General features: G+C 58.5%; 2 protein-coding genes across 7 annotated transcripts in view; one reads left to right on the top strand and one right to left on the bottom strand.

The window, feature by feature from the left end:
- Positions 1-13,853, bottom strand: part of DOCK6 (dedicator of cytokinesis 6) — a 42,212-nt gene that overhangs the window by 13,711 nt on the left and 14,648 nt on the right. For 4 of the 6 annotated variants that reach the window (XM_049098519.1, XM_035702816.2, XM_025457574.3 and 1 more), the window contains exons 12-26: positions 13,629-13,756; positions 13,426-13,519; positions 12,862-13,024; positions 9,680-9,797; positions 9,524-9,594; positions 9,191-9,329; positions 8,999-9,100; positions 8,273-8,359; positions 7,641-7,872; positions 7,206-7,367; positions 6,354-6,517; positions 5,734-5,838; positions 3,648-3,740; positions 3,296-3,391; positions 2,004-2,144 (exon numbers count right to left, since the gene is read on the bottom strand). In XM_049098519.1, the coding sequence (XP_048954476.1) occupies positions 2,004-2,144; positions 3,296-3,391; positions 3,648-3,740; positions 5,734-5,838; positions 6,354-6,517; positions 7,206-7,367; positions 7,641-7,872; positions 8,273-8,359; positions 8,999-9,100; positions 9,191-9,329; positions 9,524-9,594; positions 9,680-9,797; positions 12,862-13,024; positions 13,426-13,519; positions 13,629-13,756 (1,895 nt within the window). The remainder of the gene's footprint in view (positions 1-2,003; positions 2,145-3,295; positions 3,392-3,647; positions 3,741-5,733; positions 5,839-6,353; positions 6,518-7,205; positions 7,368-7,640; positions 7,873-8,272; positions 8,360-8,998; positions 9,101-9,190; positions 9,330-9,523; positions 9,595-9,679; positions 9,798-12,861; positions 13,025-13,425; positions 13,520-13,628; positions 13,757-13,853) is intronic. The other 2 variants (XM_035702813.2, XM_035702814.2) reach the window with 2 other exon arrangements.
- On the top strand, positions 10,786-12,749 carry ANGPTL8 (angiopoietin like 8). The gene is made up of 4 exons (XM_025457575.3): positions 10,786-11,400; positions 11,576-11,737; positions 12,250-12,359; positions 12,461-12,749. Exons 1-4 carry the CDS (start codon positions 11,104-11,106, stop codon positions 12,486-12,488), a joined length of 597 nt encoding a protein of 198 aa, XP_025313360.1. The 5' UTR covers positions 10,786-11,103; the 3' UTR covers positions 12,489-12,749.

Here is a 13,853-nt window from a genome sequence, read left to right as displayed (position 1 = left end):
CCCCGCTAAGGGTACTGGAACCCTTCTTCCAAGTTCAGAGCTGTGTAAAGACTACATTTCCCAGCCTCCCTTACAGCTGAGAGTAACCACGTGACCACATCCAGTGGGATTTGGGAAGAAGTGACTTGATCACTTATAAACAAGGGGCAGGGCCTCCTGTTCCCACCACTTGCCACATCCCATGTGGTGGGCACCAGGGTGAACCACGATGGCCAGGCCCACACTGTAGAACCCCCTGCAACCCAGCTATGCTCAGAAATAAACTCTGGTCACATTTAAACCACTTAACGATTACGTTCAAGCAAGTCAACCTCTGCCCTGATATGCTCTTGGCAATCATTTAACAAGACTATACTGAGCATCTTCCATGTGCCAAGCCCTGTGAATGAGAGACATGGTCCTCGTGGCTTATCCAACTCAGTCTTTTGGCGGGGGGGGGGGGGGCGCAGACAATAAAAAAAGGATTGGAGATAGTTCCATGTGTTTTGAAGAAAACTGAATGGAGTGCTGTTTGGAGAGAAGCCTGAAAGATGGGAAGGGCCAAGATGAGAAAGGCATCCTGAGCAGAGAGAACAGTAAGTGCAAAGGCCCTGGGGTAGGATGTGCCTGGCAACGGTGAGGAACAGAAGGCTGCTATGGCTTCGGCCCTAGCTGATGCTTGTTCTGCTCTCATGCTACTTACTATGAGCCATTCTGTGGCTTCATAAGTTAGCAGCAGTGGACCTCAATTCCCTGTAACCCCAAAAAACAAAATATAGGTCTCTGCTCCTCTGCATTAGCTCTGAGTCCAGAGGGGAGCAGAGACTGGGTCTTCCTTGTACACTGAGCTTGATAGTCAGTGCTCGATAAATGTCAAGTGAAGCAATGAAACTACTGTGGCCCATTGCTGATGCGCCACTAGCAGCTTTGACGATGCTGATTCTCAAGGGCATTGTTCTTCCCTATAGCCCATTCTGACGGTGCTTTCCTCACAATCTGGGTCAGCCCCTGGGAATATCAGTCGTTGGGGAGGCTCCAGTGGAACAAGGTTGAGAACTTTGAGCCCAGCCCAGAGGTCATGGGAGATTGCACAAGGGTTGACTTGGGTTGGGCCAGCATTTCAAAAATCTGGAAAGTTGCTATCAAATTCAGAAGTCCCATTTCTCCTTAAAAATCAAGCATTCTGGCCATAGCCAATGGATACATGTCCCCCAGTATAAGCCACCATAAGCCCCACTCCTCCCAGGTTGGTAAGGGTGTGGGCTCTGGAGCTGGTGGCTTGGGTTCAAATCCCCATTCTGCCCCTTCTCAGTGGTGCAGTGTCAGGTTGTTACCTGGTCATTCTCTGCCTCGGTTTCCCCACCAGTAAGATGGAGACAACTCCATGGGGGTGTTTGGGAGAATTTAATATATGATCCATCTAATGTGTTTAGGATACACAGTAGGTGCTCAACAAATGCTCAATATTATTACTATTATCATTATTATTATTGCCTGCCTAGCTCCTGTGAACACTGGAATTAGTGATCTAGGACCTGCACAAGCAACGATCAAGGTCTCAGAACATCAATGTCCATTTCTTGAGCACTTACTGTACTTGGCACTGTGCTAAAGACTAATGGATCTGTTCTGTCCACCTCCGCATCCCCATCAACTCCCATTCCCACTTTGTTCACTCCACTCCAGCCATACTTACCTCCTAACTGCTCTAACAGCCCAAGCATGGTCCTACCTCAGGGCCTTTGCGCTTGCTGTTTCCACTGCCCAGAAGGCCCTTCCATGGCAGAGTGCTCTTTCTACTCCTTCAAGTCTCCTCGCAAAGTCAGCTCCACAAAAGCATGGATTTGGATCTGTTTTGTTCACTGCTGTCTACCAACCAGCACGGGACTGTGCACACAGTTAGTGCTCAAGAAATAGATGCTGAGTGAACAGACTGATCTGGCCAAGGGGGTTCATGGTGCCCTAACCTGGCTGGCTCTATGTCCTCTCTCAGACCCCACCCATTGACTCCCTTTCCCGCACACCTTGTATACCCGGGTGATGACCTCCAGGCCCACGGAGCTCACAAGGGCCATGATGTCATCCAAGAAGCGGCCAGGGAAACGAAGCTTACGGGGTGTGTCCAGTCGCTGGCCCAGAAGCAGGTGCAGCGCCATGCTTTTCACCTGGGGGGGGCAGGGTGAGAATGAAGTGGGGCCTGAGGGACTGATCAGGGGGGTTCACAGAAGGGGGCAGGGCCTGAGGGGTTGTGAGCGGTGCTCTAGCAGCAAAGCACATGGGCTAGAGGTGAGCATAAGGGGTCGTGGGTATGGACTGAGACCCAACTCTTTGTTTTTAAAGATTTTATTTATTTAGGGCACCTGGGTGGCTCAGTGATTGAACGCCTGCCTTCAGCTCAGGTCATGATCCGGGGATCCTGGATCGAGTCCTTCATTAGGCTCCCTACAGGGAGCCTGATTCTCCCTCTACCTGTGTCTCTACCTCTCTCTCTGTGTCTCTCATGAAAAAAGAAATAAAATCTCTAAAAAATTATTTATTTATTTATTTTGAGAGAGAGCGAGTGAATGAATGAGCACGAGCCGGGGGGAGGGGCAGAGGGAAAGGGAAAAGCAGACTCCCCACTGAGCAGAGTCCAAAGCAGGGCTCAATCCTAGGACCCTGGGATCATGACCTGAGCTGAAGGAAGACACTTAACCAACTGAGCCACCCAGGCACCTGGAGCCCTGACTCAACACAAAGCTTGAGCTGGCAATGGGCAGACTCTGAGCGGGTCTCAGCAGGGTGCAGGGGTGGGGAGGCTGAGGGAGCCTGAGAGGGGCTGGAGGAGGTCTCCTGGATCTAAATATGTGGGTAGGCCAGAAGGTAGGGCCCCAGGAGTGGGATCTGAGGGACCCCTGGGTGGGGTTTGATGGTGCCACCAGACTGGGGGGGGGTTATATCTACCAGGGATCCTTCAAGGCACCTGTGGAAGAGTTTGGTACAGAGGTCTCAAGTCTGAGCACAGGGATGCTCTTTCTCTATGGGGATAGCTCAAGAGGGAGGGGGCTCCTCACTGGTTAGAGGGTCTCTCAATGGTCTCTATAATCTCCTAGGGAAGGTGGGGGGTCTTCTTTCTGTGAAGGGGGTTTCAGGTAAGTTTCAGGGGGTCTCTCTCCAGGGAGAGATCCCCTTACCTGTGTCTTATCTCCCTACAGGGGGGTGTCTCTTGGGACCATTTCTCAGGGGTCTCAGGTACAATCTCAGGGAGCTTCTCTCTCCGAGGAGAGGATCTCCCCTGGGCAGCACGTGCTCTCAAGCAGGGAGGAAGGTGTCTCACCATGAGCTGAAAGAAGAACCAGGCGTGCTGCAGGACGGCCTCCCGCACGGCGCTGCTACTGACCACCCACTGCAGAGCCAGCTCCTCGTGCAGCAGCTGCGGGCAGAGGCAAGGGTCACAGAACTGAGGAGTCCCCCCCCACACCTCCCCCCGTTCCCTCCTCTGGAGGGCATAACGGGGGTTGGATGCAGCTGGATGGCTTGGGGTTAGTGCAGCCGGAGACCATGCAGGAGGAGAGGGAGCAAGAATCAGCATGCCCTTTCCCTGGGCCCTCTAAACCCTGCCGGGCTTCGGGGGAGACAGGAGCTCCAGGGCCAACACTGTGTCACCCACCCCCCCTGCGTCCCACTACCTTCTGCACAGTGGGTCTCGGCTGGTTGGCTGGTGGGGCCAAGGAGGAGCCCTCGAGGTAGGAAGAAATTCGGCTAGAGCTGCAATCGATGGCCTAGGATGGGATGAGGTGAAGAGGATGGGATGGCAAGGGGGGTTAGTGAGGTTGCCGGTGGTATGGACAGGGAGGAGATGATTGGTATGGATGGGGGACGGATGTGCCAGTGTGGACAGGCCACCGGGCCATGGATGAGAGAGCAGAGATAATAAAGATGTGATGGAGGGGGGATGAAAAGCATAACAAAGAGGAAAGGGGTGCCCAGCAGGGTAGACAGAAAAGGTGAGAATGGGCACAGGAGTCCGTTGGTGAGATGCAGAGGTGAGGGTGGGAGGGTGGACATGGTGAGGGCAGAGAAGGGGAGAGAGTCCGTGAGGTCATGAGGTCGGGGTGGATGGAGGAGAGCAATGAGGTGGAGGAGGAAGCAGAGACAGGGGAGCAGAGTATAGACATGGGGCCCAAGTGAGGGTAGAGAGAGAGAAAGAGGACAGAGGTGAGAGGAGATGCTGATAAGATGCAGCAGGAGCAGCCGAGAGCCCCAGGTTCCAGGCCTGGCCTTGTTCCAGCCTTGTGTGCAGCCTCGCTGGCCTCCATGCCCCCATCTGTGAAATGGGGTGGGGACCCACATTCCATCTACTCCCCGCTCCTCCTTTGCTGGTCAGGAGGTGAGGCTGCTGGCAAGGAGAGGAGGCCCAAAGACGGAGCTGGCCTGACCCCTGGAACCTGCCCAGGCCTCATTACTCGAGGGACCCCCGCTTCCCACAGTCTCAGCAGGGCCCTGGCTCCTTGGCACATACCAGATAGGCCACCCACAGCAAAAGCCAGCTTCAGTGTCACCTCCTGCCTGGAATGCCCACCCTCCCTCTACCTTGTCCCCTGCTAGGTGCTCTTCGAGACCCAGCTGACACCTTAGAGAGTGAGGACACTGGGGGAGGCCCTTTTAAAGATACCGGGGAGGGGGGGGCAGGACCCATGAACCCAGATTTCCAGCCATCTCAGGAGAAGACTGTCCAAAAGGTCCCCTGCTGCTAACAGTCCGCGGGCCTGCCTTCAGGGCTTTCACGGAGCTGGAATAAAGTGTATAGGGAAACCACACGGGTGGCCTCCTTTCAGTACCTTGGGGGACTCTGAGCTCAGTCCCAACCTTTGCACATGCCTTTCTCTCCACCTGGAATACCTACCCTTCCCTGGCTGGCTTTGTCTCACTCTTCAGGTCCCAGCAGAAATGTCATCTCCCTGGAGAGCCCCCCTCCCCCCCACCCAGGCCACCCAGAGGAGGCTGGTGGCCTCATTTCTGTTTGTTTCTTTTCAGGCTTTTTCATACCCTGCACTTACATACTCGTGTGTTTGTTCAATCAGTGCCTATCTGGGAGATAGGCTACCTGTCAGCTCAGAGGCCAGGCTGGACTGAGTGAGATCTATCCCAAGAAAGTCCCGCCCCTGGTGCCCTAACGCGTTCCCAGGTTCGGGACCACTGCGCTAAACACTTTGCTTTGAGTCTTTACCACATGTGAAAACTCAGAGCCTGGGGCACGGGGTGAGCCGGTAGTGGTAGCAGAGCGAGAGAGAACTCGGGCCCAGGTCTGTCTGAGGGCAAAGCCCCTCCCCACACCAGATCCCTGGGAAGGGGCCGAGGGTAAAGGGGGCTGCCCGCAGAGTCAGCCTGCCTGAAATAGGATGGGAGAGCCCAGGGGGTCAGTCCCGGCCCTGTGGCATGATTGGGGTGGCTATGTCAAGGGGACAGTTGAGAATCTCCAGAACAGAGTGGATTAAAGGAAGAGAAACAGGCCATGCGAGGCAGTGAGGTTACAGGGGCTTGGTTTGCATATCATTTGCATGCTATTTGCATCCTTCTGTCTCTGCCTGAGGCTGTAGTCTGTATGGCAGCAAAAGGCTGTGCCTACCACCCTGACTCCACAGCCCCTAAACAAAGGCAGGAGGGGTCTGCTGCCTCCTTCAGGCAGCTCCCCGAGGTTAGTGGGCCACAGCCAGGAAGATGGGAGGAGCTCATGCCAAGTTGGGGTCATGCAGGGACAGGTAGGGAGGGCACCTGTCTGGGGTCGGCCCCGCAATAAGGGGGTGCCCGTCGCAGCACAGCCTTGCTGCCTCCTGGAGCATAAGCAGAATTCACCCAGGAGTGTGAGCGGTCGATACCCTGGAGACACACGGGGAAGTGGTAGAGTCCGTGGGCAGAAGGCAGGGAGGAGAGCACGGAGCACCAAGCGTGAGCACTGCCCGGGACCCCACGCGACCCTGGCCAAGGCACGGGCACACAGGTGCACGGGGTCCGTGAGTCTATGCTCCCGTGGGCGTCCGTACAGGGAGTGCACGTACGTATGTGCCCCGTGCACCTTCATGCATGGGGTACGTGAGTATATGCACCTGTGTGTATTCGTGCACAGACGCACCTGCGCCACTGTGTACAGAGTGCTTTTTTCAACCAGGCCAACCTCCAGCCACCCATCCTTGGGTTGGCCTTGGAGTGCAGAGCCCAGGGCAAAGTCTGAGTCACTGCTCCCAAGCTGTCACAGCCACAGACCAGCCCTGCTGCCCAGAGTCAGCTTCTGTCCATGCTGCTGTCCGGCACTTCCTGTCCTCTGTCAACAGTGAGATCCTTCGCCCGCCCACCCGGCAGCCATGGCTAGAGACCCCAGGGCCCCCTCGCCCTACCTTGCTGGCCAGGATGCGGGAGACCTCGTCGTCCACAGAGCCCGGGGCCACGGCCAGGTCGGGGTTGCTGCTGCTGATGCTCTTAGAGCGGGCCAGGTAGAGGCTTGCAGGGCGGCCAGGGCCACGGGCCAGCGTGGCCGGCTGTACCGCCACCGGAGGGGACCCTGAGGATGGAGGCAAGATGGTCAGCCCCCTGCCCCTTCCATAAAGTCACTGCTGTCCTTTGAAAAGTCACTTTCTGTCTCTGAGCCTCCACGGCTCTTTGCCTATAAAGACGGGCATGCTAATGGCTGCTGCTTATAGTGATTTGGGGGAGACTGACAAACCCCAAGAACAGAGCCTGGCACGTAGTAAGTGCCCAGAGGAGTTAGTGCTTAGTATTAATTGCTTAGCAAATAAAAGAGAATCCAACTGTATTGAGCGCTCACTGTCCCAAGCCTGTTGTATGGATTACTAGTTCATTTACTATCACCAGCACCCCTGTGCGGCGATGACCATTATTATCCTTGTCTCACTAATGGAAAATGGACCCAGAGATGTGAAGTCACTTGCCCAGGGTCACAGAGTTTGTAGGAGGCAGAGCTGGGATTCAAACTTGGGCAGTCCAGCTGAGTCTCTGCTCTCAGCCTACTGCAGATGCTTGTTCATAGGCTGAACCGCCCACCAGTCAAGCAACAAAGACCACATCCTTGGGGGTGAGGGGAGGAGTGAACAAAAACTCTCATTCTTGCGAGTTGCTTAAACCAGCCAAGGTCTGTATGGCCTCTGGGCCTTTGCATATGCCATTCTGCTGGCTGGGATGCTCTCCTCCCAGATACCTCCTGTCCCCCAGGGCCTCCCACCAACACTTACCACTTGGGAAGGTGGGCTCAGTGCCAGGCAGTCGGAAGGCATAGTGGACATAGGCAGCCAGCAGCGGGCAGTGACCACGGGAGTCCTGGGCAGCCTCCAGACTCCGGTGGACAAGGCTGACTACATGGGCCATTGCTTCAAAGGCCCCACGACCTAAGTTCACTGCCGGGCAGAACAGAGGTCAAGTGCCAAAGCCCAGGGCCTTCTCCCTCCCCAAGGAACCTCCTATCTGCTGCCACCTCTCCAAGGGGTTGTGTATGTGGCCAACCAAAAGGTCACAGCACACCTGCTCTGGGCCCAGGGGGTTGGGAGCCATTTTTCAGAGAGGATCGAGGCCAGAAAGATAAGTGGACTCTAAGAGGTCACCCAGGACGGGGGGGGCGCTGAGGGGCCCTTCTCAGATGGGGAAACAGGTCTCAGGCTGTGCCCGCTCACCAATCTGGCCGCCAATGATTGGAGGCCGCACAACTAGACGTACGAGCTTGTCCAGCACGTGGTGGGAGAAGGCAACAAGTGGCTCGGGGCTGGCGAGGCGCAGGGCTGCTAGGCTGGCCCGCAGCTCCTGCTCCACGGTACCCTCACTCAGCACGGTGTCCTTGAGGCGGAATGGGAAGGCCCCCTCCTCCAGGACATGCACCAGGGTGAAGAACTTGTCCAGATGAGGGTCCTGGGGGCGGGGCAGTTGCCTGGGGTGAGCAGGGTGGGGCCAGGGTTCCATGGCTGGAAAGACCCTGGGGGTGCGGATGGGGAGTGCTCCATGGGCAGAAAACCAAGGCCAGGGATCAATGAATGGACTAAATATGAGACAAGGGATGAGCTGGTAGTTGGATGGAAGAGAGAGGGGGAGTGACCACAGAAGCGGCGAGGAGGAGAGATCATGCAAAGGGCCAAAGCCCCCAGCTGGGATGGCCACTGGTAGGGCCACCCCTGCCTGAGTCAGCAGCTTCCCTGGGAGCCTGGCCTGGCTGACCCAAGTCACGTCCGTGGCCTGAGGCCAGGCCACCCTGGCCAGCGGGAACTGTTGCTCAACCCCGGGGCCGGACTCCTGGGTTCCCCCCGCCCCCTACCTGGGGGTGCACAGAGGACACAGCAGTGAGCTCCACGCTGAACACGCCCTTGTGGCCGTCCACCCAGCGCATGCCCGGCAGCGCCACCTGCGGGAGCGACACAGCAGGTGGGCACCGGGCAGCCCTCCCGCGCCGATCAGGCCACCAGCCCCAGCCACTTGCAACACCGTGGGTGGTGCACAGCCCAACCTCAGGGAGCAGCAGGGCACCAGCCCAGGGAGGCGCGGACAGGAGGGAGTACCGTGGGTGGGGGGCTCCCGGGGCAGGCTGGAAGCCCGGGGTCCTAACAGAGGAGCAGAGAACGGAGGAGGCCTGGGGTGAACATTACCAAGGGGAATGGGTCAGGAAGGAGCATGATGGGAGAACTTGAGGTCCCCGGGGCATTAATGGCAGCTCACGGGAGTAAGCAGGAGGGTGACAGCATTAATGGGGGTGATGGGCCCTTGGAAGAGCTACAGGGGAAGGGATCGTGTGTGGTCAAGGAGGCAGGCAGGACTGCTAATGGGGGCCTGGAGCAGAAAGACAGCGGGGGACAGAGAGGGACACATGGGTCAGCAGGACATAGACAAGCAGTAACGGGGGTGATGGGGCCCCAACACAGGACTAAAAGGCTCCCAGGGGTATTGATGGGAAGGAAGGCAGGGCATGGATGAGGGGCCATGAGCCTGGGCAGTGTCATCAGGGGACAAGGCCTCGGGAGGAGAGGCAGGGGGCCAGCACACATACGTCCGGTGTGAGCACAGAGTAGCTGGGCGGGAGCTGGTCCACGGACACAGGGAGGCAGAAGGGGCCGGTCCTCAGGCGGCCATGCTGCAGCAGTGGGATCCACTGGGGAGAGGCTGGGGGTCAGGGATGGGGCCAGAGAGGGGTCAGCAGGGCTGGGGTGCGGGGAGGGGACGGGGCTGGTGGGGCTCTCACAGTAAAGCCCACGGGAGTCTCCAGCGCTGTGCCTGGCCGGGGCTGGCAGCTCACATGGTAGAAGGTGAACAGCAGGTGGTGGTTCTCAGTCACACAGGCCGGAAGACGCAGCTTGAACTCCTCGTAGAACTCTGGGGACCTGGCAGGGGGCTCTGCTGGGGGCTGGGACACCCCCTTGCCATCTCCATCCCCTCTAGCAAGGGATACCCTAAGGCTGCCTGGCCCCGTCTGCTCTCTGCCTCATGTTCCCCCATTAGGAGGTAGCCTCCTTCCCTTGTGTTGTCCCCTCATGTCCCCATCGCTGCCCCGTCCCTCTATCACGTCCCCACATACTTGTTGTGGTAGACCACCGGTGTGAAGGCCTCCCGCGTGAATTCACTGCAGCTGGATTTGCCAAAGATGACCTTGGGGGAGGGTATGCATGAGGGACCCACCTGGGACACCCCACCTGGGACACCCCTCTCTTCTCCCCCAGGCCTGGCCACTGACCGGCAGGGCCTGGCTGGGGTCCTCGCCGGCCATGTACTGCACTCGCACGGTGAGGTTGCGCACGGAGCCCTGGCGGCTACTGAAGTTAAGGCAGTGTGGGTAGACGTACAGCAGGTTCCTGCGGGGACAGGGGGGCATCAGAGGGACAGAAGAGGCTGGACTGCTGGCACAATCCTGGCCTGGGACACAGGGGGGCAATGGCCATGCCGCTGGGGCACCGAGGGTGGGGTATGGAGAGAGCAATTAGGGGCACCAGGAGGGAGGTGTCACTGACAGAGTGGGGGCAGAGAGGCACCCTCGGGGCATAGGTGGGAAGAAGGCACAGCAGAGGGTAGGAACGCAGAGCGACTTCAGGGGCACATAGGAGGCATGGGGACGTGCCAAGTGGGGACAGACGGGTGCTCGGGGTCGGGGTTCCAAGAAGGTAGCCCAGGTGGTCAGCAGTCAGGCCTGAGCTCCGCCTGGGCTGACCTGCCCTTCCCCTAGGAGAACCCACTAGAGTCACGAGGCCTGTCTCTCAGCTGGAGAAACAGGCCAGAATCAGAAGCGGGGCTGGGCTAAAGTCAGAGTTCTGCCTCTCTCTCCTGGGGTGACTCTGTGCAAGACCCAACCTCCTTCTGGGCTTCAGTCTCTCTATCTGTAAAATGGGGGCAGACAAGCGTTCATAACAATACCAGTAATGATAAGCAACCGGAGCGACAAGGATCGTACCGAACATTCCTAGGGCACCTACTGTGTGCCCAGCTCTGTTCTAAGTGCTCAATGTGAAACAACTCCTTTATTTCTCCAAGCAGCCGAAGAGGGGGGATGAATGTCCCTTCTGTTCTACAGGTAGGGGAAATAGAGGCACTTGCCCAGTCATCCAAGGAGCAGAAATGGCAGTTAGCGCCGATCCAGGGCACCCCCGGGTCCTGGAGTCAGGCTGTATGGCCTTGGGAGAGTCTCTGCCACCTGCACCTGCTTCCCCAGGTGTCAAGCAGGCCAGCACAGACCCCAACATCACGGTCTTGTGGGAAGGGCATGGGGAAGCCAGCTAACGTCAGGGCCCTGAAGCATGGCCAGGTGAATGATCGGTGCGAAGACGCTCACTATCACTACTACTGTCGTTACCATGCCTGTTACTGCTGTTATCCCTTCCACTGGTGGGGAAACTGAGGCTCCAAGCTTCAGGTTCCCCCAGTGGGGTCCAGGCCTGTCCTCTCCCAGTGCCCCCCAGTCCACACCTGGCCCCAAGCCCCAGTCGGCGTGATCTCAGCGTGGCCTAGCCAGACATTCGCCTGATGCAACTGTCTCACCACCGCCAGGCCCTTGCACAACACGGGTTGCCCAGCTGGCCGGTTAACGATTGACCGGGGGTTAACGGGGTGCTGGGACATAAAAGGTGGCGGCGGTGGCGCCGCAGCCGCACCCTCAGAGCCTCAGCCATGCCCAAGCTCACACTGTGCCTACTGTGCGCCCTGGCAACGGTGGCCCGGCCTGCCTCTGCAGCTCCCGTGGGGGGCCTGGAGCCGGCAAAACAGGAGGAGCTGACCCTCCTCTTCCACGGGGCTCTGCAGCTGGGTCAGGCCCTCAATGGTGTGTACAGGGCCACAGAGGCACGGCTGACAAAGGCTGGGCACAGCCTGGGACTCTACGGCCATGTACTGGGGCTTCTGGGGCAGGAGGTCAGCCGGGGCCGGGATGCAGCCCAGGAGCTACGCACAAGCCTGTTGGAGATGCAGGTGGGCACTGCAGTTGGGGCACCGTGGGGTGGGTAGGAGTTTGCGGTAGAGTCGTCTAGGGTAACCAACTGTCTGGGTTTGCCCAGGATTGAGGGAGGATCCCTGGAATACAGGACTTCCATGCTAAAACTAGGCAAGTTGGTCATCCTACTAACACCCACTATTTATCGATCAGGTGGAGGAGGATGCTCTAAAGCTGCAAGCAGCGGCCACAGCCCAGGCACTGAGGGAGGTGGCCCAGGGACAGCAGATGCTGCGGGAGAGCATGCAGCGGCTAGAAGTCCGGCTGAGGGGCGCCTGGCTGGGCCATTCCCGGCAAGAATTTGAGGCCTTAAAGGTAAGAGGCTCCCGGCCCTAGTGGAGGCGAGACTGAAGAACTCATTCCTGAGCCTTGAGTCCCAGAGACATCTTCCGATCAGCCTCCCTGCCATTGCCTCTAACTTATGTGACACTGGGCAAAATCCCTGCCCCTTACCATGCCTCAGTTTCCCTGTTGGCAAATAGGGGCAACAATTCATGTCTCAGAGCAGAGACAGGGACTCAATGCAGACAAAATACTCAGCATGGGGCAGGGGATATAGAAGTTACTCAATAACTATTAGGGTAACTGGTATTACCTCTCGAGCGCCCAGTAACTACCCTGCCGTGCCTCTTAATAATCCATATCATGCTTAGAAGCAAGTCCTATGGCATCGCCACATAACAGATGGGGAAGTTGAGGCCACAGAGCAGCAGTGACTTGTTAGGTCACACAGAAGCAGTTGGGGGGAGGGTAGGCAGCCCTGGGCAGGGTTGAGGGACAGGGAGGGGAGTTGGCCCCAGCTGAGGTTGCTGGCCCTGACCCCACAGGCCCACGCTGACAAGCAGAGCCACATCGTGTGGGCCCTCACTGGCCACGTGCAGCGACAGGGGCAGGAGATGGCAGCGCAGCAACACCGGCTACGACAGATCCAGGAGAGGTGAGGCTGGAGGGGGCTGGATGGGCAGGGCTGCCGGACAGGTGTGCTGGGCGACGGGATGGGGGCCCCTCTGCCTTGGCTGAGCCTCATCTCCCTTCCAGACTCCACACGGCGGCGCTCCCGGCCTGAGCCTGCCTGGGCAGAACTGAGGACCGGTCATTCGCTGCGGGATGTGGCCATGCCCCACGCGGCCCCTAAACAAGGAGGAGCTGCCCGTGCTTGGGGTCGGCCAGGGTGCTGGCTGGGGCCTGCTCCTGGCCACAGAGGAGAGACGGAAGCAGGCGGGGCCACGGGCAGAGGACACGGCCCCCGTTGAGGAGGGGTGGAGGCAGGACACAGGACACTTCATGCGTACACACCCCTACATTAAAGCGGAGTAATGAGATCTCACTCCGGGTGTCTGCGTGTGTCTGGGAGAAAGGGTACCTCGCCTTGCGTGATGCATGAATACCGCCCCCTCCCCGCTCCATTCGAGTGCCCAGCTGGGCCTGAGGGGCCGTACCTGTAGCTGGTGTGAGGGGCATAGACCTCACGGGCAGGGAACTCCAGGATCTCCTTGGTGGGCCGGCCCCTGGGGTCTGGGTAGGGCTTGACATGAAGCAGCTCCGGGGAGAGGCAGAAGTGTGGGTTCTCAGGGGCGGGGGAAATGTCGATCTTGAGCTGGGCTGAGGAGAGAGGCGAGGGTTGCACCTGCCTGGGAGCTTCCCACTTCAGCCCCACCCTCTCTGGGCTGCAGGGTCAGGGCTCTGACTTTTCCATGATGCCCTCTAGTGGCTGTCCCTCCGGTGCTAAGGCCAGAAGTCACCTTCAACTGCTGTATCTTGCCCCCACATTTGATCAGCTCTACCCTCCGGACCCATGTCCCCACTGCTACCATGTCCCCCATTTGACCCACGATCTGTCACATTGTATTTCTTGTCTATGACTCCCATCCCGCCCCTGACATCAGGGATTTGTGTCAGGGTCACCACTGGGTCCCCAGGGCCCGGCACAGCAGGTACTCAGTGTAGGTCTGCTGAGTGACTGCATGAAGTGTCAGCTCTTATTTACAAGATGCACCACGCACCAGTCACTGGCCGCAGGCGCCGCAGGAGAGAAGACGGGCGCCGCATGTCAGCCAGGAACTTGAAGAGGTCCTCATCACTGAGCCGCTCGGCCTCCTGCACGGGACATGCCCATGTAAACTGGGTCCCGGAGGCCCGTGCGCCCGCAGTGGGGCAACAGGGGTTGTCCCTGGGAAACCCTCCCCCAGCCCCACGGCCTCGACACCTGCTTAAAGAAGTTGGTGACGGTTAGCGTGGCTGGGCGGAATCCAGAGAAGCTGCAGGTGTCATCCCCACTACTTGTCCGATCCTGGGGCCCGCGACGGCGGCGGTCAGTCCAGGCAGGTCGGCGCTCTAGGGGAGGCAGTGACGGCGATGGAGGGGGCAGAGGTGAAAGGAAGGCGGCGAGGGCCAGGGCACGAGGAGACTCAACCTTGTACCCAGTCCGGCC

Source organism: Canis lupus, chromosome 20, assembly GCF_003254725.2.
Source record: "Canis lupus dingo isolate Sandy chromosome 20, ASM325472v2, whole genome shotgun sequence".
Classification (NCBI taxonomy): Eukaryota; Metazoa; Chordata; class Mammalia; order Carnivora; family Canidae; genus Canis; species Canis lupus.
This window is presented reverse-complemented; position numbering and strand designations above follow the sequence as displayed.

What these genes read in the sequence shown, in the direction of transcription:
- ANGPTL8 (XM_025457575.3), top strand. Translation starts at nt 11,104, where the DNA reads ATGCCCAAGCTCACACTGTGCCTACTGTGCGCCCTGGCAACGGTGGCC. An exon ending in CAAGCCTGTTGGAGATGCAG is followed by an intron (nt 11,401 to 11,575) that starts GTGGGCACTGCA and finishes TTTATCGATCAG; the next exon opens with GTGGAGGAGGATGCTCTAAA. An exon ending in CTACGACAGATCCAGGAGAG is followed by an intron (nt 12,360 to 12,460) that starts GTGAGGCTGGAG and finishes TCTCCCTTCCAG; the next exon opens with ACTCCACACGGCGGCGCTCC.